Source organism: Rhinoderma darwinii, chromosome 6 (genome assembly GCF_050947455.1).
Source record: "Rhinoderma darwinii isolate aRhiDar2 chromosome 6, aRhiDar2.hap1, whole genome shotgun sequence".
Taxonomy (NCBI): domain Eukaryota; kingdom Metazoa; phylum Chordata; class Amphibia; order Anura; family Rhinodermatidae; genus Rhinoderma; species Rhinoderma darwinii.
The window spans coordinates 34,220,486-34,244,092 of record NC_134692.1 but is presented as its reverse complement, the minus strand read 5'-3'; the positions used below and the strand labels follow the sequence as shown (position 1 = coordinate 34,244,092).

Genomic DNA, 23,607 nt, shown 5'->3' with positions numbered 1-23,607 from the left:
GCAAGACGGAAACCTTTTCTAACAAAGAAAAACATCCAAGCCCGGGTATGTTTTGCAAAGACCTACATCAAGTCTGCCAAAAGCATGTGGGAAAACGTGTTATGATCTGATGAGATGAAGGTTGAACTTTTTGGCCATAATTCCAAAAGGTATGTTTGGTGCAAAGCCAACACTGCACATCACCAGAAGAACACCATACCCACAGTGAAGCATGCTGGACGCAGATTTTTGGAGCATGGTGAAGGCAGCATTATGATTTGGGCTGTTTTTCTGCAACTGGGGCTTTAGTCAAGGCGAAGGGAATTATGAACAGTTCCAAATATCAGTCAATATTGGCACAAAACCTGCAGGCCTCTGCTAAAAAGCTGAAGACGAATTTTACCTTTCAGCACAACAACCCAAACCATACCTCCAAATCCACAAAAGAATGTCTTCACCAGAAGAAGATCAAAGTTTTGGAACGGCCCAGCCAGAGCCCAGACCTGAATCCCATTGAAAATCTGTGGGGTGACCTGAAGAGGGCTGTACCCAGGAGATGCCCTCACAATCTGACAGATTTGGATCGCTTTTGCACGAAGAGTGGGCAACAATTGCCAAGTCAAGATGTGCCATGCTGATAGACTTCTACCCAAAAAGACTGAATGCTGTCATAATGCCAAAGGGTAATTCAACAAAGTATTAGTTTATGGGTGTGCATATTTATGCAACCACATTAATTTTGTTTTTTATTTTTATTTTTACACCCTAAAAGATTTCAGTTTGTTTTTCAATGGAATTGTACCGATTATAGGTGTCAATAACCCCTTCCCGACATTTGACGTATCCATACGCCAAAGTCGGGTAGGGGAAGTATGGAGCGGGCTCACGGAGTGAACCCACTTCATACGATTACAGCCGACACCTCAGAGTAAAGAGCGGCGTTAAATGCTGCGGTCAATAGCGACCGCGGCATTTAAATAGTTAGAAAGAGGGGGGGGGGGGGGGCGACCTCATTACATTAGTATTGCAGTATATCGTGCAAGCGATCTAACGATCTCTGATTGAAGTCCCCTAGGGGGACTAATAAAAAAAATGAGTTAAATAAAGTTGTTTTTTTGTGTAAAAAAAAAAATAAGTATTAAAAGTTCCCCCTAGAGCATTTTCCCCCTAGTGCATAGTAAAAAAAAAAAAATATATATAATTGGTATCGCTGCATCCGTAAAAGTCTGAACTATTAGAATATATCATTATTTAACCCGCACGGTGAAAGCCGTAAAAAAATAAAATTGTAAACGCCAGAATCTGTATTTTTTGGTCACCTCATCTCCCACAAAAAATGAAATAAAAAGTGATCAAACCGTCGCATGTACCACAACATGGTATCATTAAAAACTACAGCTTATCCCGCAAAAAAATAAGCCCTCATACCACTTAATCGACTGAATAAATTTTATTTTTTACACTTTTAAATTATTCATCTTGTACTGAGTTTGTTACATGTCAAAAACTGGCATTTTAACAGGCGTGTGTAGACTTTTTATATCCACTGTATTTCACTATCATTATTAAATTCTGATTAGTGTTTTTGTTAGATATGCCCTCAACAGAAGGGACTTTTAGGCTATGTTCACACTGAGTTTTTTGCAGGCGGAATTTCTGCCTCAAAATTCAGTTTGGAAGTTTGAGGCAGATTTTCCTCTCCCTGCACGCCCATTTTCGTGGCGTTTATCGCCCGCGGCCATTGAGCGCCACGGGCATAAAATGCAGCAAAATACTCTTTCTCTGCCTCCCATTGATGTCAGAGGCGTAAACGCCCGAAGATAGGGCATGTCCCTTCTTTCTCCCGCAAGACGGTTTTACCGCTTGCGGGAAAAAGACGCCTCCGCCTCCCATTGAAATCAATGGGATGCATTTTCGGGCCGTTTTTTGACGAGTTTTGCGGCGCGGTTTCCGCGTCAAAAAACTCAGTGTTAACATAGCCTTACACAGGCCAATGATCAGGCAAAGGAGCGTTCATATGAATGGTTGTTCTCTATAAATTTCCTGTGTAAAAAGGGCAACGATCAGCGTTCGCTCATCTGATCTGCTCATTTATGCGGCCAATAAAATGGTCGCTACTCAGCAACACGTCTTCTTGTGTAAACAGCGGGATGTGCTGCCGACATGATAGAAATGTATTGGGATGAGAAATCGTAGTAATGATCGCTCGCCCCTATACATTAAAGAGGCTCTGTCACCAGATTTTGCAACCCCTATCTGCTATTGCAGTAGATCGGCTCTGCAATGTAGATTACAGAAACGTTTTTATTTTTAAAAAACGAGCATTTTTGGCCAAGTTATGACCATTTTTGTAGTTATGCAAATGAGGCTTGCAAAAGTCCAACTGGGCGTGTTTAAAAGTAAAAGTCCAAGTGGGCGTGTATTATGTGCGTACATCGGGGCGTGTTTACTACTTTTACTAGCTGGGCGTTCTGATGAGAAGTATCATCCACTTCTCTTCACAACGCCCAGCTTCTGGCAGTGCAGACACAGCCGTGTTATCGAGAGATCACGCTGTGTCGTCACTCACAGGTCCTGCATCGTGTCAGACGAGCGGGGAAACATCGGCACCAGAGGCTACAGATGATTCTGCAGCAGCATCGGCGTTTGCAGGTAAGTAGCTACATCGACTTACCTGCTAACGCCGATGCTGCTGCAGAATCAACTGAAGCCTCTGGTGCCGATGTGGCCGACACGATGCAGGACCTGTGAGTGACGTCACAGATCTGCACTGCCAGAAGCTGGGCGTTCTGAAGAGAAGTGGATGATACTTCTCTTCAGAGCGCCCAGCTAGTAAAAGTATTAAAAACGCCCCGATGTACGCACCTAATACACGCCCACTTGGGCTTTTACTTTTAAACACACCCACTTGGACTTTTGCAAGCCTCATTTGCGAAACTACAAAAATGGTCATAACTTGGCCAAAAATGCTCGTTTTTAAAAAATAAAACCGTTACTGTAATCTACATTGCAGCGCCTATCTGCTGCAATAGCAGATAGGGGTTGCAAAATCTGGTGACAGAGCCTCTTTAAGGGTATGTGCACACACACTAATTATGTCCGTAATTGACGGACGTATTTCGGCCGCAAGTCCCGGACCGAACACAGTGCAGGGAGCCGGGCTCCTAGCATCATACTTATGTACGATGCTAGGAGTCTCTGCCTCGCTGCAGGACAACTGTCCCGTACTGAAAACATGTTTTCAGTACGTGACAGTGGTCCTGCAGCGAGGCAGGGACTCCTAGCGTCGTACATAAGTATGATGCTAGGAGCCCGGCTCCCTGCACTGTGTTCGGTCCGGGACTTGCGGCCGAAATACGTCCGTCAATTACGGACGTAATTAGTGTGTGTGCACATACCCTAACAATTATAGCTCTTTGTGAAAGGAGCAAACGAGCGGCGATCAACGAGCTGTCTCAGCGATTAGCGTTCCTTTTCGTGGTTCATAGTACATCACTTATTTCACTACCCCAGCTGCGTGCTTAGGCTCTGTTCATACTATGCTCTCACTGCATACGCTAAATGTATCCATAGGGACCCATGCACTCTGCTTTTGCCAAAACTGTCCCTTTTGCTTACGCCGGGCCGGTACGCACTAGCATACTTTTTTTTTACTCTACAGGAAATTGTAGTTTGCGGCGCTTTTTTACTATACTAAGGAATACATTAAAAAATTTTTTTTTTACAATAGGAGGCTCTTGGGGACGTATGCCTTCTGTCGTAGGTGTACGTTGCAAATCCTCCCGATGTATACCTACGATAGAAAGAAAAAACAAAGTGTGAATACAGCCTAACTTTTATTCCTGAGCAGTTAGCAACCCTTGCCTTCTCTTCCCTTAGCCGCAAATTTTTTTTGAAATTGACCGCTTGTGTCTGTTAATTAAAAAAAACAACCCGTTTTACTTTAGAATTTCTGCCAATCAGAATGAGCACATCGCCGGCAGTTCAGGGTATGGGGATTGCCATGAACACAGACTACAAAGGGCCCCTTTCTCTCTAATATCTTAGCATAGTGCATCCCTTTTATATTTCTCTAATAATCTACCAGTAATTGTGAGCTATAGACAGTAGGAAGATTCTGGCTGCTTATAAGGCGGCAGTGGCCCCCTTTGTTTATTGGGCCCCTGTGCAGGTGCAAGGGTTGCACCAATGGTATGTCGGCCCCTGGCATGTTGATTTTGGGCTGAATATATTGAAGGAAGAATAGTAGAACTCTTCTAAAGTAGTCACACGGTTTAGACTGACATCTTTTGGTGTGGAAGAGATCATACTAGGGAAAGTTATCAAAAGCTTTATAAACAACTAAAAATATTACCCTATTTCTGGAACTTTTCTCAGAATCTATATCAAGCTCAATACTCTTCAGGTAAGATCTGCTGCTTGTCTTAAAGGGGCAGACTCAGTTTGCCAAAATCTTTGCAACTTTTGATGAAGGGAAAGACTGTCACACACACACCTCCTCCACTAGCAGGAACTAGGCTATGTTCACATCTGTGTTTGATTTTCCTTTTTTCTGTTGTGTCATAGAAACAGGAAAAAAAAATAACACCTGTCGGACCCGTCGCATGACGGTAACCAACGGCGCCCAATAGGACTCATTGACTTTAATGGGTTCAGTCAGGTCGGTCATTTTGCCGAACAACATAACGCTGCAAGTGTAGCAGCAAAAATATACAGCAAAATTACAACAATAACCAGGTCATGATCCATGGCCAAGAAGCTATTAACCTCCCTTTGAGGGTCCATAAATACAGTTCCGACAGAATAACCCCCATTAATATTTTGGCGAACCCGCTAGAAACTGAAACCGCCATCACCACACCTAAGGTCCTAACAGCGATGTATAATGTTCTGGTAGAAAAATGGGCAAAAATATAAAGGCTGCTTGATACACTATAGAGAAGGCGGTGATAAGGCTGCATACTAAAGCAAACCGTAAGGAGATGGGGGTGGCACAGGCTCCAAAAAGCCAATTTTTTTTAATTTGCCTGTGAATGCAGCCATATGAGGGCTTGTTCATTGTGGGACATGTTGTATTTTTCAATGCCCACATGCGGCATAAATAATGTGTTACCTTTAGGCTGGATTCACACGAGCACATTACGTCCGTAATGGACGGAACGTATTTCGGCTGGAAGTCCTGGACCGAACACACTGCAGGGAGCCGGGCTCCTAGCATCATAGTTATGTACGACGCTAGGAGTCCCTGCCTCGCTGCAGGACAACTGTCCCGTACTGTAATCATGTTTTCAGTACGTGACAGTAGTTCCACGGAGAGGCAGGGACTCCTAGCGTCGTACATAACTATGATGCTAGGAGCCCGGCTCCCTGCAGTGTGTTCGGTCCGGGACTTCCGGCCGAAATACGTTCCATCCATTACGGACGTAACCTGCTCGTGTGAATCCAGCCTTATTCTGCAGGTTACTGCGATTATGGCAATACCAAATATTTTTTGTTTCAATATATTCACAAAGCCATAACTTTGTTTATTTTTTCATCGACAGAGCTGTGTGAGCTCGTTTTGGGTACATACGACTTTTTGATCACTTTTTAGTCCATTTTTGGGGGGGGGGGGGGGGGATGATCAAAAGACAGCAATTCTGCTACTCTTTTTTTTTTTTTAGTTTTGGCTTTTACGTCTTTCACCGTACGGGATAAATAATGCTTTATTTTATTAGTATGGATAATTATAGACGCAGGTACTCCGTGATTTAGTCACGCGCAGGGGGTGTTGGGTGGTCCCATCCCTCTGTCTAAATGCTCAGATGCCACGGTTGCTATTGGCTGCAGCACCTGAGGGGTTTAGAGGCCGGGATCTGAGCTTTCTCCAATCCCGGCTGTTTGAGGCAGCTGCCACCCACCGGTTATGGCAAGGGCTCATCTCCTAAGCCCGTGCCATATAGGGTTAGCGTACATCCGGCGTAACAGTAGGTTGGATTTTGATAAGGGGTTAATATTGCAGCATATTACAGGGATAGGTCCTCTGCACTATTAGTCCAAATGGCACAAAAAAAGATGGTGCTGTTAGGCAAATGCTATTAGCCAATTTGTTGCGGGTTTTACCTCCCCATTGAATTCAAGGGGGAAAACCTGCAATAACAAAACAATGATTGTGCAGCATAAATTTACGTGCTGAAGAATAAAAAACCTGCAATTTATGAACCGTTTCTCGGTGGATTTTTTATGCAGCGTGTGGTTGAGATGTGATCAAATCTCATCCACTCTGCGGTTACTGTAATACACTGCGGATTTTACACAATGAAATCCGTGGTGGAAAATCCATAGTGTTTACCCTGTGCGTGTCCCTTAGTCCCCAATGGCTGATAACAGGGAACAATAGACTCCATTCAACAGCACAGCAACGTTAAATATATCAAGAATTGGTGACTTTCTATAAATACATAGGATTACAAATAATGGGACCAGCATTTGACACGTCATTCCTATGAGGCCTTGTAGTGAGGACAGACACGTTCTGTATAATGTCAGCAGCGGCAGCGCTCGGCGCATACAACGCCTGTGTGGAAGTCAGGAAGCAGCATGTTCAGTCACCTGACCTCTCACCCAATCAACCAACCAATAGGACGCTGGGGTTCTGTGTCGTCACTCTAGTCGCCACGCCTCTTCCGTCTCTGGGACGCCGGCTGCTTCTGAACGTGACTGGGAAATCCGTGAGGCCCCGCACCCGTTCCTCAGCGACAGCTTCCCGGGAGAGACACGTGTTTTGGAGTGGAGGTGAGCTGCAGAATGCCTGTCTCTCTCATCACGGAGCTTGTGCGTGCTCGGCTGTAGCAGTCATTACACGTGTGTGTTGTGCAAATTCAGCTTATTCACCAAGCAGCAGCAGCCTGCAGCCGCCCTTCATTCCACAGCTGTGCCATAGAAAATAAATAATTATTGGTATTATTATTGTCCTTGCATTCCATAGTCACGGCTGCTGCAGAACCTCTTAGTAGAAGAGATGTCAATCGCTGTCTGCAGACGGTTCACAGTCTATCCGATGGATGCACGCGCAAATCACCTGATGCCTGCGAAAATTAGTATCCGTGACAAAATACCCGTCTACTATAAGAACAAATGCCTGTGAATCACCGTGTGGTGTAACGCGCTGATATCTAAACACGCTCACGGTTTTCCGCCATCGGAATGATTTGCATGTATGTCCGTTAGGCAGTAGTGCAGCCTCATGATCCGCGTACCTCACGTGATACGGCTGCGAGGCCCAGACCCCCACAAGAGGAGCTGGCGTATGTGACCATAGGTTTCTATAGTGGGGTAACCATAGGGTCTGGGTCTTGCGGCCCCTGAAGCCTGTGGTGCTCTAACTCCGGTTCTTATGTACCGCGTGAGTTCTAGGTGTTGTGTCCGTAATATGGTTGCAAAAAAAACCAAAACACCCGTCTGAAATCCTTAAAGGGCTTGTCCGAGATTTAATGACTTTGTGTTAATGCTTGTAATTTATAAATGTAAATATATTTGTAATATACTTACATTTTCCAAAGTGGCCCCGTTTCCAGATCCTGCCGTGGGGAACTTGACGGGTGACGTCACTCTCTGCTCCGGCTCTGCCGCTTTGTTGATCTTGAATTTCCGGGTATACGACATGTCACTTGGGACGTGGTGTATATCGGCTTGTTCTGTTGTAACGCGCATGCGCGGCACCTGCTGTTATCTCGAGAATAGCAGGGACCGCGAGAACAGCAGTGACAGCGCATGCGCGTTACGGGCTGTGAAGCAGAACAAGCCGATATACACCACGTGACAAGTGACGTGTCGTTTACCCGGCAAAGAATTCAAGATCAACAAAGCGGCAGAGCCAGTGCAGAGAGTGACGTCACCAGTCAAGTCCCCCACGGCAGGATTTGGAAACAGGGCCACTTTGGAAAATGTAAGTATATTACAAATGTATTTCCATTTATAAATTACAAGCATTAACACAAAGTCATTAAATGTCGGGCAACCCCTTTAAGGCTCAGTTCACACTTAGTTTTCAGGCACGGCGGAGCTATATGCAGGGAGTAGGCTGTGCTCAGTTTATACACTTTGCATTCATATTACCACCACATTAGAAACGGAATAATGCCACCATACTGTCACTGAACCACTACACGAAGACCAATATTTCCACCATACAGTCACCACGCAGAAGTAGATATCAGTCCTACACAGACGCTCTGCTGACCATATAAGTGAACAGAGTACATAAATCCAGTGACTCCCAGGTGACGTCTTCTCTGATTGGAGTCGTTCACTTTTCCATTCGACCCAGACCACGACTACTTCCAACATTGACTCTTGTCTGAAGTTTTCTGCCAAAACGTCTTTGGCTTCTTACGTTTCTAACACCCTCCCCATTTTTACAACTTACTCAAGCGGCTTGTGGCTTATGAGAGCGAGAATGTCAGGGCCTATGGTCTGCTCTGCTATAGGTATGTACTGTATCCGCGTTCTGAGGATCCGGGATGCCTGGTGCTAGTGACGCCACTGACATCCTTTAAACCAGCCATCGCTAAGAAACAACACAATAGTGTTTTTAACAAAAGAGTAGGGCTTGTATTTATTATAGGGGAAAATGCTTGTTAATAGTGAACCGTTTTGTTATCAATGTCATCAGTTTAGTATTAACTGCGTAAGCCCAAAATCTTCTACCCACAGTTTATTTTTACCTATGGGAAGGTTTTTCCCTCTGCTGTTATTCAAGTCCATACTTTGTGAAGGGAACTGCACGCTACTACATTTTTTTACTTTAGTAGGATATTAAATATGATTCTAACATACAATTGAATTCCTTTATTTCAAAATCCAAATGTCCGGGAAGTTTGATATTCCAGCACAGAACTGTGATACATGATGTGGATAGACCAAACAAATAAGCAGAGTTAATCAATGATGTAATTTCTCTGATTTCCCAAAAATCCCCACATCTGTAATATCGTCTCATTTTAAGGGTTCTATGATCTAACCAATGCAAACCATCTTTCCCCGGACATCTGCCGCCAGGGGAGAGTCTGGAAACCTCCATACAGATTAGATAGTTATCGAATTGCGACATTTGTCTGTGTATGGCCATGTACCGCGGCTGGGGAACCATTGCAGTAGATTTTGTAATAATTTATTATTTGGGGTTTTCTTCATGACGGTTCACTATAAGGGTATGTTCACACGCACTAATTACGGACGTAATTCGGGCGTTTTTGCCCCAAATTACGTCCGAAAATAGCGCCTCAATAGCGTTGACAAACATCTGCCCATTGAAAGCAATGGGCAGACGTTTGTTCACACGAGGGTTTATATTTACGCGCCGCTGTCAAATGACGGCGCGTAAATAGACGCCCGCGTCAAAGAAGTGACCTGTCACTTCTTTGGCCGTAATTGGAGCCGTTTTTCATTGACTCCAATGAATAGCAGCGCCAATTACGTCCGTAATGGACGCGGCGTTCAAGCGCCTGCACATGCCGTTACGGCTGAAATTATGGGGATGTTTTCAGGCGGAAACATCCCCATAATTTCAGCCGTTACGGACGCTGTCGTGTGAACATACCCTTAGGGTCAGTTCACACAGTGGATTTTTTGAGGCGGGTCAGGGCACAAAATCTGCCATGGAATTAATTGTCTTCAATGGGAGGTTTGGGCAGAATCCGCTTGAAGATCGAGCAGGACGCTATTTTTTCCGCTACCTGACAAAAAAAAATCAGCTAATGGGAAAAAGAGGCGTCTGACTCCCATTGAAATTAATGGGAGACAGAATTTTGCGGCAGGTTCCAGCGCAAAAATTTGACCGTGTGAATAGGACCTTAAATGCATTTCTTTGACTGTCCAATAATCCAGAAAATCTGATACTCTTGCACCTCCAATTGGTGCTAGATTAAAGGGGTGATTGCAGAATCAACATTTATCACCTATCAACCAAAGGATAGGTGATAAGTGTGTTTACTGGGACCCCCACCAGCCACGAGAACAGGGGTCCCGAGTGCGAGACTGCAGTGAGGAGAACTTTGGATGGGTCAGAGGACGAGCGGGTTCAGTGTCAGCGGGTACGCAGGATCCACCTGATATCGATCACATCTAAGGCCTCATGCACACGTCAGTATTTGGAAGCCAAAACCAGTAGTGGGTCCAAAACATGGAAGAGGTGCAAATCTTTCCATTATAGGTTTTATCTATTTCCACTCCTGGTTTTGACCTCCAAATACTAACCAGAATACTGACGTGTGCATGAGGCCTAAGTTATGAACTTACATGTCATCGGTAAGCGCTCGATCCTGCGGTCACTGAACCAGTCAGTGCTGCTGATCTGACGGATACAGGTTACAGCGCTAGATACAGCTGCTGTCTAGACTGAATACAAAACAGCTGTATCTCAAAAAGTAAAAATAATTTTTAATAAAAAGTATTTAGAAAGTTGGTCAAAACACACTGATACATTTTTATATAAAAAGATTTTAAAGGTGTCCATAGCCTAAAAACTACAGCTGCGTTCAGTTACATGCAATCTTGGACTGCAGCAGTCACTCAATAGTTAAAATCAATCAGTAACGCTACAAAAAAAGTGTCAGAGTAGCCCTGGCCTTATATAAAAGCAAGAATTGTGAGCAGAAGTGGTGTTTTTTTTTTTCCCAGCATGGCTGACACTTCATTCTCTATTCATTGCTGTGGTGCTAAGACTCTGACACTGTCACTTGCCCATATTGATGGCGTCAGGTGTAATGTTTAGAAAGTGAGTGCTCAGCTATTCGCTGTGGTTCTCTGCCACTCTGCTATTCTTAGCTTTTTGGGTGTCTGCCGTTGTAGCGCCTGGTATGGATTTAAAGCATTCACCATATTTAAACTGTGTAAGAAATGCTCCTGTATCTAATCTTCACACTATTCTTTGTCATCTCTTAAAGCAATGCGATAATGGCTCCAAAAAAGGTACCTGCTTATCATTTCCATTCACTGGTCACAACTGATAGCCATAGAGAGTGATTAGGTGTCCCCTTTTTTTAACACTTTAGATGCCTCCCAAGAAAGCAGACGATGGACCAAAACAGCATCCGATTATTGGAAGATTTGGGACCTCTTTGAAGATTGGAATAGTGGGACTGCCAAATATAGGGTATGTAATTGAATGCATCCTTATTATTTCATATGGAAAAGTGTTTTGAAGTTTTGCAATTTAAAGACATCTGTAAGATGTCCATGAAGGGTTAACTGAAGGGACATTGAGGTCAGCCTTGGTGCAACCTTAAAAAGCAGAGCTAAATGGCAGCTGAGGTCTTTGGGGAACAGAAAAAAAAAGTGTTGAAGTCGTGGCCCTTTTGCAGATTTTCTATTAGATGTTAATACATTTATTATACAGTGTGGCCTCATTATTACGAGAACATATTGACAAAAACTTGTACATGAAAGCTGAAGAAATGCAGTGTACAGTATCAGCCGCATCTACCGCAGAATTTTGCAAGCGACAGTGGGGGGTGCAAGGGCAGATAGAGTGGTCTGATTGTGGAGACAGCTGTACGACGCCAAAACCTCTTCTACGGAGAAAGCTCACACACCGCTATTAATATTCTCACAGTGGTATGTAAATGTTCCTGGAGTATGAAGTATATATCACGGGAACAGAGGTTTATCTGGACATCTAATTAGAAGTGCAGTTGAAAAGCACTACAACCACTCTCTCCCCAGTGTGAAGTGACTGATAACAGGAAGTAGGGATGTCACGATACCAGAATTTGGACTTCGATACCGATACTTTGTGTAGTATTGCGATTTCAATACCAAAACGATACTTTACCAACAGTAATAAAAAAAAAAAAAAGAGTTCTTCCGTTTTCTGATGTGAGGCGCGTGGTGTGATGATGAATTTTGAATGTGCCTCGCAATAGTAATTAACCCCATCGTGTTTCTCAGTCATAATGGGTTAATGTGTAAGGTACATGATGGGGTTAATTACTATTAATGTGAGGCACGTGGAGGTTAAATTCATCACACCTCGCGCCTCACAATAAGTGAAAGAAAGCAGTTTTTACTTTATATTTTTTACCGCGTACACATCATAAATGACGCAAAAAAATTGTTGTGCAGGTTATTACGGCCGCGCCAATACCGAATATGTGTATATATTATGTATTGAGACTTATTTTAATGTTTATTGTAAAAAAGGTGTGTGTGTGTGGTTTTTTTAAATTTAATATTACTTTGTTTTTACCTTATTTTTAAACTTTAATGTAAGTCCTAACAACAGGAAATATGGTGAAACAGCCCTGGGGTCCTTCAATGGACCCTGGGCTATCTGCCCATATATGGTATGTCCCTCAATCGCGTCACAGGGATTCCTGTGATGCGATCCAGTGGCATCCCCCCCCCTTCTCACTTTCCTCTTGAATGCTGCAGTCAGCTTTGATTGCAGCATTCAGGAGAATAGCGGCGGAGATGAGGTTTCTCTGATCTCCGCCATTATAGAGCGGGGCTGCGGCTGTGTAATACAGCCATTGCCCCGCTCCTGACAATAAGTGCGGTGATGCGGCCGGCACTGCACTAATGAGCGCAGGCACTGAAGACAGAACATGGGGGTGTTTTGTAGTGCGCCCGCTATGTTCGGTTTTCAGTGCCGCCGCTCATTTGTGCAGCGATGGCCGCATCGCAGCACCCTGACGGCGCGCACTTGTCAGGACTCAGGAGCGCGGCAATGACTGTATTACACATCCGCAGCCCCGCTCTCATACATTCATGTGTTACGATATTGAGCTGTGCGGCCTCACAGCTTAGTATCGAAATACATGAAATAACGGTATCGAACCGTTTGGGGATGCAGAGTATTGAAACCGTATCGAAGTTTCGATGCATCGTGCATCCCTAACAGGAAGTAATATATTGTATTGTGCACTGATTCGGTTACGTAGGTTCTAAGTTAGGCTAGGGCTACACTGTGACTTAGAGAGATCGAGAAACCTATAAGCACTCCAAGAATAAAAGGTCGTATAGATCCCCAAAAGGAATTATTTATTTCTTATTCATTCCACAGGGTTCAGTATGTACAGAACAAAAAGAGGTATAAATGCAAGCGATCAGTATTAGACATTTCGGCCCAACCTAGGCCTTTCTCACATTCGCTGCAAACAGAAAAACAAAAATACACAATAACATAACTATTGTTTTTGAAATGGAAAAAATAAATAATGGTACATATACAAATTCAAGTTTTCAAATACAAAGAAATGCAAATAAAATCATATACAAAGATAATTGTATGGTATACATGGTATCCTGTATAAGCAGTAAGGTGTACATAACAATAGTTATGTTATTGTGTATTTTTGTTTTTCTGTTTGCAGCGAATGTGAGAAAGGCCTAGGTTGGGCCGAAACGTCTAATACTGATCGCTTGCATTTATACCTCTTTTTGTTCTGTACATACTGAACCCTGTGGAATGAATAAGAAATAAATAATTCCTTTTGGGGATCTATACGACCTTTTATTCTTGGAGTGCTTATAGGTTTCTCGATCTCTATTAGTGGGGTACAACCCGAACCTACAATAGCACCAACGATTAAGGAGTGCATCCTTACTATTTTTTTGATACACTGTGACTTAGGCGCAACACAGATCGTGGGGCCAGATATCGCTGTGTCCCCCTGCCTGCATCGTAATAAGGGTATGTGCACATGGCTTATTTTTGGTCGTTTATCGGCCCGAAAACATCCGAAAAACGGCCGAAAGCATCAGAAGCCTCTGCCCATTGATTTTAATGGGAAAAATGGCGTTCTGTTCTGACCGGCCATCTTTTCTCGCGGCCGTTTTTAAAAACGGCCATGTAAAAAACCGGCTGTGAAAAAGAAGTGCATGTCACTTCTTAAGCCATTTTTGGAGCCGTTTTTATTGACTCTAGAAAAACAGCTCCAAAAACGGCCGTAACAAACGCAGTGAAAAACTTTCCCCTTGAACACAGCTCCGTATTTTCAGATGTTTTTTTAGTAAGCGTGTGAACATACCCTAATAGTGAATATGGTCGATTTACGACCTGCGAGTTGCCGACAGCGACCATATTGACTTACAATCCTAACATCTACGCATCGCCGCACACAATCTTTGTATGCATCACCTGTATCGCGGCTAACGTTGGCGTGCAGCCGCAGTCTTATTCAGAGAGAAGTAAAAAAACATTCACAAGGCAAACTGACTGGCAAACCCCATAATATGGTCTGACCATTGAATATTGTTTTGTTTGCAGGAGTGCGCTACTATATCCTATAGTCTTGGATTGTCCTATAATAGAAATGAAGATGTTTATTTGCACTTAAAAATGTAAAGACCTACAATTATAATATTCATCAGTTCTTAGTTATATTTTGTTTATAGTAGGGTGGCATCCAATGTGGCTGTCATTAGACAGTCTCTGAGTGACGGTAGCTGTGGGAGCAGTGATGTTGTCCATATTGATTTATCAAGGAAAAGGTCCAAGGGCAACCGGCAGAATTTTTTAATGAAGTAACGTATATAAATGGGGGAAATATTGTCCTACAACTCAATCTACTGCTGCACATATTTATTACATTACCATGAGTTTCTCCGTTCACATTGTGACCTGACACTTCATGGTGACCTCTTTCTAGTTTGCTTCTACCACACGGAGTTATTAACTTTTTAATGTAGATTTAAAACTCTGATATTTTGTTAAAAAGCAGAATTACACTTTAACTTTCTAAGATTACTGTTCATACGTCTGCTATATTAATATTCTGGGCTTTTTGCCAAGGAGAATGTTGATAATTTTCATCACGCTGTAGTTACATAAATGGAGGTAATACAGTAGTAGGTCCAAGGCCTGTTTTTAACGTTACTATGTTTTATTTAGATGGCTATTAACCCCTTCACGCATCCCGCCGTGCCATTACGGTGCTGATAGTGTGTGGGGTGCGTTTATGCACCGAGCGCGCTCCATATGCTGCGGGTGTCAGCTGTGTTTTACAGCTGACACACGGGACTAACAGCTAGGAACAGCAATCACGATGTTCCTGGCTGTTTAACCCCTCAAATGCTGCATTCAATCGCAACCGCAGCATCTGAGGCGTTGAAAAGAGTTGGGCGACCTCCTCCGACAGCTCACCCCCCCCACCACCGCAATGAAATCGGGAGGTGACGACAGTTGTCATGGAGGCCCCGGGGCCTAATGAAGGTCCCCAGGACTGCTTTCACTCTGCCTCTGTGCTCCTGTGGCAAGTCTTAGCAGAAGATTGTAAAAATTACAATATATTCAATATGTTAGTATTGCAACATATTGTACCAGCAATCCAACGATCGCTGGTTCAAGTCCCCTAGGGGGCAAATAAGTAAAAAGAAAGTGAAATTAAGTTTTTAGTAGTGAAAAAAATAATAAAACATTAAAAGTTTAAAAAAAAAAAAAACTTCCCATTTTTCCTCTAAAGTAATGTCAAAAAAAGTAAACAAATTTGCTATCGATGTGTCAGTAAAAGTCTAAACTATTACAATATAGCGTTTTTTAAAGTGCACGGTGAACATCATAAAAAATTTCAACTGCCAAATACACTGTTTTTTGGTCAACATATCTCTCGAAAAAAATTGATCAAGAAGTTGTATGTACTAAAAAATGGTACTGATGAAAACGACAACTCGTACCGCATAAAATAAGCCGTCACACTGCTCAATAGATGAAAAAATAAAAAAGTTATTGCTTTCAGAATGTGGTGACACAACATTTTTTTTCAAGTTTTTTCTTTAAAAGTAGTAAGATATAAAAAAAACTATCAATTTGGTATCACCATAATCTTATTGAGCCACAGAATAAAGTTGTCGTTTTTTAACGGACTTGAAAGCTATAAAAACAAAACCCAAAAAACAATCGAGGAATCAGTTTTTTTTCCATTTTCAGCCCTCAAATAATATTCTTTCAGTTTCTTAGTACATTATATGGTATTCTAAAAGCTACCAATAAAATCTACAACTCCTCCCGCAAAAAATAAGCCCTCACCACTCTTTTGACGGAAAAATAAAAAAGTTATGGCTCTTGGGAGTCAGGAAGTGAAAAACGAAAAATCAAAAAATGGCTTCGTCCCGAAGGGGTTAAACGTTCTGTACCTTCAGGTAAGTCGGTGCAGTGGTTTTAAAGCGACCCTCTGGTCCATGGGACAACATTTTAAATATGATGGGGTATATGGAGTAATAGTACCTGGTGTCCGTCAGTTGTGCCCCTCTGCCATGGATCAGTCCCAGCCGGGCTCCCGCGGCAGGTTTCCATTCAGTCGACTGCGCTATTGATTCCGTTCAAAAAACGGAAACCTGCCGGAATGGTGACAAACGGAAACCATTAGCAATGTTTCCGTCACCATTGATATCAATGGTGATGCAAACGGAAGCTGTGGTTTCCGTTAGACTTTCCGTTGAGGAGTTCCACGACTGAAACCTCCGACGGAACCCCTCAACGGAAAGCCAACGCTGATGAAAACCGGCCCTTATTAGAAGATGAACTGGAGTTTGTTGTGAACTATTTTTGTTCTGTAATTTTGCATTATGAGAAAAGTAACTTTTTTTAATATATTTTTTTTGGGGGGGGTAAAATAAAGTGCTCGGTCACTGCTATTTTATGTTATGTGTTTTAATATGAGCCTACATTGTACAGAATTTCCCATAAAACGAACTCCTCACGCCTTCTCTTTACCTTAACAGGAAATCAACTTTCTTTAATGTGTTGACGAAGAGCCAGGCAGCTGCGGAAAACTTTCCGTTTTGCACCATTAATCCAAATGAGAGCAGGGTGCCCATCCCAGACCAGAGATTTGAATTTCTGTGTCAACATCACAAGCCAGTAAGGTATGAGTTTCTACTTTTAAACATACATGAGCCGGATGATTGTATGCAGAAACACTCACTCGGACGTGAAGTCTATCTCCATTTGAGTTGCTTGATCCAGATAATACTAATATATTCAACCCTTTTGCACAAGTTTATGAAACCTTAGCATAATTATAACCTTAAGAGTCTTAATTGTGACCATAAATCCAGTCATAAGAGGGCTGTCCTCCAAACCCTGTATGCTCCTCTGGTGCATAAGGGAATTCAACCTGCCTTTGGTTTACCCTCTCCATCATTACATATGGCAAATAAACAGTCCTCTTTGGCTACGTTCACACGACAGTGAAAAAGGTCCGTGTGACGGCCATTTCTTTAACTGCCGTCAAGTGGCCGTTTTCAGAACATTGGAGTACTATGGGTGTATTTACACGGCCGTTTATTTTAATGGCACGTGAATACCTTCCGTCAAAAATAGGACATGTCCTATTTTTGGCCCTTTTCACTTGCCAGATGGCTCCCATTGAACTCAATAGATCAGTTTTTACCAGCTGTTTTTCAGGAATCAATCCTTGTAACAGCAGGTAAAAACTGACCCTGGCCGAGGGAAGACCCTGACAGCACTGTCCATATATGGACAGTGAAGTCAGGGCTTTCAACTATGGAGTCCCCGGCCAGAGCATCGCAAGATCTCTCGCCATGGACACCCGTCTTGGGGAAGCCCTTGACATCACTGTCCATGTAGGTACAGTGGCATCAGGGGCTCCCTCTCACCCCTCCCCATGTAGATAGCACCAACCCCCTAGTAGATGGCACCCCCTGCCAGTAGATGGGCACAGGGGAACTTTTTAATGGGCATTTTTTTTTTCACGGTCGTGTGAATGTAGACTTAGGTGGTTGAAAATAAGTGATGGATTTAATTTTTGAGTTTTTTTTTTTTGTCCAAATCCCCTGAAAACACCACAGTGCCCATGTAGATAGTGCCCATGTAGATAGTGCCCATGTAGATAGTGCCCCTGTAGATAGTGCCCCTGTAGATAGTGCCACTGTAGATAGTGCCACTGTAGATAGTGCCACTGTAGATAGTGCCACTGTAGATAGTGCCACTGTAGATAGTGCCACTGTAGATAGTGTCCACTGTAACAACTGGCAGGTATGTGGACCCACTTGACCACTCCCCGTAACGGAGCAGCTTCTGATCAACAGAGTCTGTGAGAGTTAGTAATGATAAAGTACCTGGTAGGCCAGACAGTCAGGGGGAAGCAGGCGGTGGTCGGTGGCCGTCCGCGTTACATCCACATAGTGCCACAGTGCCCAGATAGCGCCACAGTGCCCACTGTAGATAGCGCCGCACACCCCCCTTCCATTGGCCAGAGTGTTGCCTACAGCAATGCTCTGGCTGGGGATTTCGCTCCAGGAGGATGCCCTGACGTCACTGTCCATAAATGGATAGTGACGCCAGGGGCTCTTCCAGTTGCAGAATCACCGGCCAGAGCATCGGCAACGCTTTAGCCGGGGATTCCGCTCCAGGAGGATCCACTGATATCACTGTCCATATATGGAGAGTGACGTGAGGGGCGATCTCTAGGAGCAGAATCCCCGGCCAGAGTGTTGCCGGGGATTCTGGCAGTCACGTCAAGGGCTTCCTTGGGCTCAACGCTTAAAGTAGCTCTGGCCTGGGAGTCCTCTTGGCCAGGATCAGTCTTTAACGGCCGTCACAAGGGTTGATTCCTGAAAAACGGCTGTTAAATACTGATTGATGGAGTTTTATGGGGAACGTCTGACCGGGATAACAGCAAAAAAAATAGGACATGTCCTATTTTTTGACGACCGTATTCACGAGCCGTTAAAAAACGTCCATGTGAATACAGCCGTAGAACTACATTGTTCTGAACACAGTTGTTTTGCTGCTCACGGCTCGGCACAGACAGGCGCGAGGCAGAGACATCTCTCAGGGTATGTGCACACACACTAATTACGTCTGTAATTGACGGACGTATTTCGGCCGCAAGTACCGGACCGAACACAGTGCAGGGAGCCGGGCTCCTAGCATCATACTTATGTACGATGCTAGGAGTCTCTGCCTCGCTGCAGGACAACTGTCCCATACTGTAATCATGTTTTCAGTACGTGACAGTGGTCCTATAGCGAGGCAGGGACTCCTAGCATTGTACATAAGTATGATGCTAGGAGCCCGGCTCCCTGCACTGAGTTCGGTCCGGAACTTGCGGCCGAAATACGTCCGTAAATTACGGACGTAATTAGTGTGTGTGCACATACCCTCAGCGTTACATAGTGAACAGAAGAGCAGGGACGCAGATGCAGTTGAAACTGGGAAAAAACGAAATGTGCAAGATGACATTGGTTATCTGCGCTAAATTTCGGTTTTGTTTTTTTCCCGATTAATTGCCCAGCCCTAGCACAACGCCTTGACATATATTTTGCATGTTCTATATTCTACTTTGAGCTGCACATTATAGCTATTATTTTGATTAGAAGTTTGTAAGAACACTATACATTGCTGATGATTTATGTTTCTTGCAGAGATCTAATGTTTCCTTACTATGACTTCTATAATGATTCTGTTCATTTATTCTAAAGCAAAGTTCCAGCCTTTCTGAATGTGGTGGACATCGCTGGCCTTGTGAAAGGGGCCAGTGCGGGCCAAGGCTTGGGGAATGCTTTTCTGTCTCATATCAGTGCCTGTGATGGAATATTTCATCTTATGCGTAAGTAACAGCTGATGGCCGCGCACTTTTGACAAACTGAATGTGTATGTTAATATAGGGGAATCAAACTGGCGTCCCAACACTCTTCATCCATCGGTTCTCTAAGGGCCCGTTCACATCAGCGTTTGGGTTCCGTTCAACCTTTCCATCAGAGGAACGGAAAGCTGAATGGAAACTACAGCTTCCCTTTGCATTACCACTGCGCTATTGTTTCCGTGGAAAAAAACGAAAACTTTACGGAACGGAACCAAACTGAAAAATACTCAAACGGAAGCATTACAATTTGAAATCAATGGTAATACAAACGGAAGCTGTAGTTTCCATTCATCGGTTCTTCTGACGCAAAGGGTGAACGGAACCCGAACGCTGATGTTAACAGGCCCTTATGCCAATGACCAGCCTAAACTATTGTAGTTATATAAAGCTTTATCTGACGCTGCTACATCTGCACGGCATCTTCCACGTAAGCTGTGTTTATCCACTTATGTGTTTTCAGTGTTCGTGTTCTCAAGTGTTCTGTTAATCCTTTACTTACTTGCTACCCATCGGCATGATCTGTCCTGGACAAGTAATTTACGCCATAGACCTGCTAAGTAAGGCCGTCCCTAATAATTATATTGCTTTTGCGAATGAAGATCCCAGCTGCCATCTGAGCTACTGGTCCCAGCAATGGTGAACATGCTACTCCCACGATGCACGTCTGTTCACGTTACATGATACGCACTATTAATAACTAGATGGATTGGTCGTCATTGCATGGCTCGCAGAGTAACACGACTTAATGTTCACCTTTTAAAGATCGGATTATGCAAAATGTCTTTAGACATCCATGAATCTGTCATTTCTAGATAGAACAAGGTACTTAACAATCAGTTGCTAAATATATGGAGACATTCTGATTTTAGCTGTCAGAGGCCAAGTTTATGTGCTGCTTGGTGACAGGAGACAGGCCGGCGAGACCTCCCATTCAATAATTCTGCAAATCCCATGCTGGGCCAAGATCATCATTGGTTCACTCCGACTACTTTCATAAGGTAGAAAATAAGACGCTTTATGAGTCGGTTTTGCTTTATCGGAGTGGGGTACCTCTACGTAATTTTTCTGTCTATTCGTATGCAATGGGGGATTCCAGTATACCTGTGAATTTTCAGAAAAATAAAAAAATAATCTGCATTTGTAAAGTGTTGCTTTAGAGCTATGGGCCGGTTTATGCCATGTAATAGCAAATCCCATCATTGGCACATTGGCAATGAGGTGTGACTGCTTCTGGCCGTGTCGCACTGCTATGTCCTATGTGACATCTCCAACCATTCAGCTTTCAGCTGTCTCTTAGAAGGCATCGGGCACATTTATTAAATGAAATGCAACAGAAAAGTGGCACATTGTGCATGACAAAATTGGCGTAAGTGATGTGCACTATATAATTATAAATTTGCACCTTTTCAATCCTGTTCTGCAACATGTACAAAATATTTGTAAAAAGATTTGCCAGAGGGGCGATATTAAACAACCAACATATTTAGCACAAAATACTGGCAACCATGAGATGGGGGTAAATTTAGCAAGTTTTGGGGTTTTCCTTTTGAGAAATGTCGCTCTTACATGTGCCTTGTTGTGTTTATTTTTCCTGGTCATGCAAATAGAGCTCCATGCAGCTTTTTCTCACTACCAATCAAGCCATTAATTTATAGGAGAAATATTCATTGTACTTTTGTGAAGCACAAAGCGTCTTGTTTCAAACGCTATGTCGCAAAGAAAAAAAATAAAACTAAATGTGCTGCTATGCACAGCAGTATACAAACAATGGTAGAATATTTTTAGTCAAAACTATTTACTATTTTATAAAACTTTTTGTACCAGTTTCAATTTTAGATTTGTACTGTTCTGTGGCAAAATGTGTTATCTTTTTTTTTTTTCTTGGCCAGTTTTGATGGAGAAATAATATAGGGTGATAGTCAAGACGATTAGCCAGCACCTCCTAATAAAGTGACATAAAGGGGCAGGTGCGATCTGCTGCGACTGCAATTTAAAGGGGTTTTCCACCTTCTGACAACTGATGACCTATCCACCGGATAGGTCATCAGTACATCATCTGTGGGGGTCCGACACTCGGGCCCCGCACAGATCAGCTGGTCCGGTGCCTCTGTGCACCGGACGTACATGTCGGAAGCAGTTGGCTCCGGCCACGGAATAGCGGCCGAGCTGCAGTTCTGCAGCTCGGCCTCTATGCTATGTACAGAGCATTATGTGCCATAACATCCAGTGACCGCAGGCCACCGTAGCAACATATCGGTGCGGGGTCTGGATGTCGGACCCGCACCGATGATATACTGATGGCCTATCCGGTGGATAGGTCATAAGTTGTCAGAAGGTGGACAACCCCTTTAATGCAAGCAAACAAGATGCAGAAACACCCTGTGGGTACTAAGACATATGCAACGGTTGAATACTTTTTTTTATATTGCATTGCTATTAAATTTACTATATTTATAAATCTGAGGTTCTTATAATGCAATTTAATGGGGTTTTCCGAGACTAATATATATATATTTAAATACTCTTATTTTTAGATCAAGCGAAGGCACTTTTCATTGTATTTACACTTTTAATATACCTTCTAAAACGTTATGGCAGTCACATAACCGCACAGGCATGTTTTTCACTGTAATGAAATAGACTCCCCCCCCCCCCCCCAAATGTACGTCACATAATCAATCGCATGCTGTACATTGGGGAAGGGCTAGGTTTCTGAGCTGCTGAGCATGCACCACTTTAGCGCCAACGCGTGCTTATTGAGCATAGACCCCATCCCCATCTCACTTGTTCAATCACATGCCGCACGTGGGGTGGTCCTAGACTGCAGAGCAGTGGGGAAGGAGGTATCACGGGAAATGTTGTTTTTAGCGTATCACAGAACTACTGATGCTTCCCCTCCTTTAGGAAGTACAGTAGCAAAGCAATGAAGCGCTCCGGCTACCGGCATCCCAGTAAGACGGAAAATGTCACTAAATATTATCTTCACTACATCCACTATCCCTGTCTAGAAAATACATTTTGTTTTTCTCCAGTGCCTGGAAATTCCTTTAAAATAATTAATTCAATGTCTGCAGGGGTGATTCATTTTCAGAGATGACCATAGATTCTGCGGCGCATGTATTAGAAATAAACACAACATAGGGCCATTGATATTTTCTATAAAGAAGATAGCATTTTTTCGTGATGCTTTGGTCTGATGTGATGCGCTCGCTCTCGCAGATGATTTCAATGCAATCTTTATTTAGCTTGTCAGGGAGATTTACAGTAGTGGCAGTTATGAAATGATTGCTGCTTCCTTTATATCCTATTTTCTCCCTAGGGGCTGCCACGCTGTGCGAGTCCCTTCACTATAATATACTGTCTTACTTTATCAAAGCCTTTATATTAACTTTTTTTTAGTATTTTTTTTATTTCTTTTCTTGAAATCCATATATGGAAATCTGAGTTAGTTTGTGGGTCTGTTAAATGGCCCATTACTGTATTTGTAAGGGCAATGGGTAAAAACATCAACGCTACATGCACACGTAGGAATTGATGCGGAAAATCTGCATCAAAACTGCAGGTAAATACAGGTAATATCTGCACTTAATAGGTTTTCTTTCGTGAGGATTTTACATTGTTATGCGTAAACAGGTGCAGTTTTTGTGCTGTGGATTTTGGTGCTTTTTTATTTTTTATATATATATATATATATATATATATATATACTCTTGTCAGATACAATTCTGAGACGGAAGCGCTAGATAAATTGACATGCTGCAGATTTTAAAATCTGCACCGCAGGTCAATTTACATATGGAGAATTTCTGCAATGTGTAGATAAGATTACGTCTAAACACATTTATTTTGCTGGTATTGTAGCGGGCTGCAGATTTGCTGCAGAAAAATTCACACTTTTTTTTTTTAAACTTTTTATATTCACAAAACAATAGTGTTATGTACATCATAAATATATATTTATATATATATATATCACATTTAAAAAATTATTTATACAATTTCACATATAAATAACAAATACGTTTTCCTCCCATTTTTT

At 42.9% G+C, this 23,607-nt stretch overlaps 1 protein-coding gene across 1 annotated transcript in view; it reads left to right on the top strand.

Annotated features, from left to right (window-relative positions):
- The first annotated feature begins 6,619 nt into the window (after positions 1 to 6,619).
- Positions 6,620 to 23,607, top strand: part of OLA1 (Obg like ATPase 1) — a 131,664-nt gene continuing 114,676 nt past the window's right edge. The window contains exons 1-4 of the mRNA XM_075831130.1: positions 6,620 to 6,753; positions 11,013 to 11,113; positions 16,681 to 16,824; positions 19,405 to 19,532. Of these exons, the coding sequence (XP_075687245.1) occupies positions 11,013 to 11,113; positions 16,681 to 16,824; positions 19,405 to 19,532 (373 nt within the window). The 5' untranslated portion in view covers positions 6,620 to 6,753. The remainder of the gene's footprint in view (positions 6,754 to 11,012; positions 11,114 to 16,680; positions 16,825 to 19,404; positions 19,533 to 23,607) is intronic.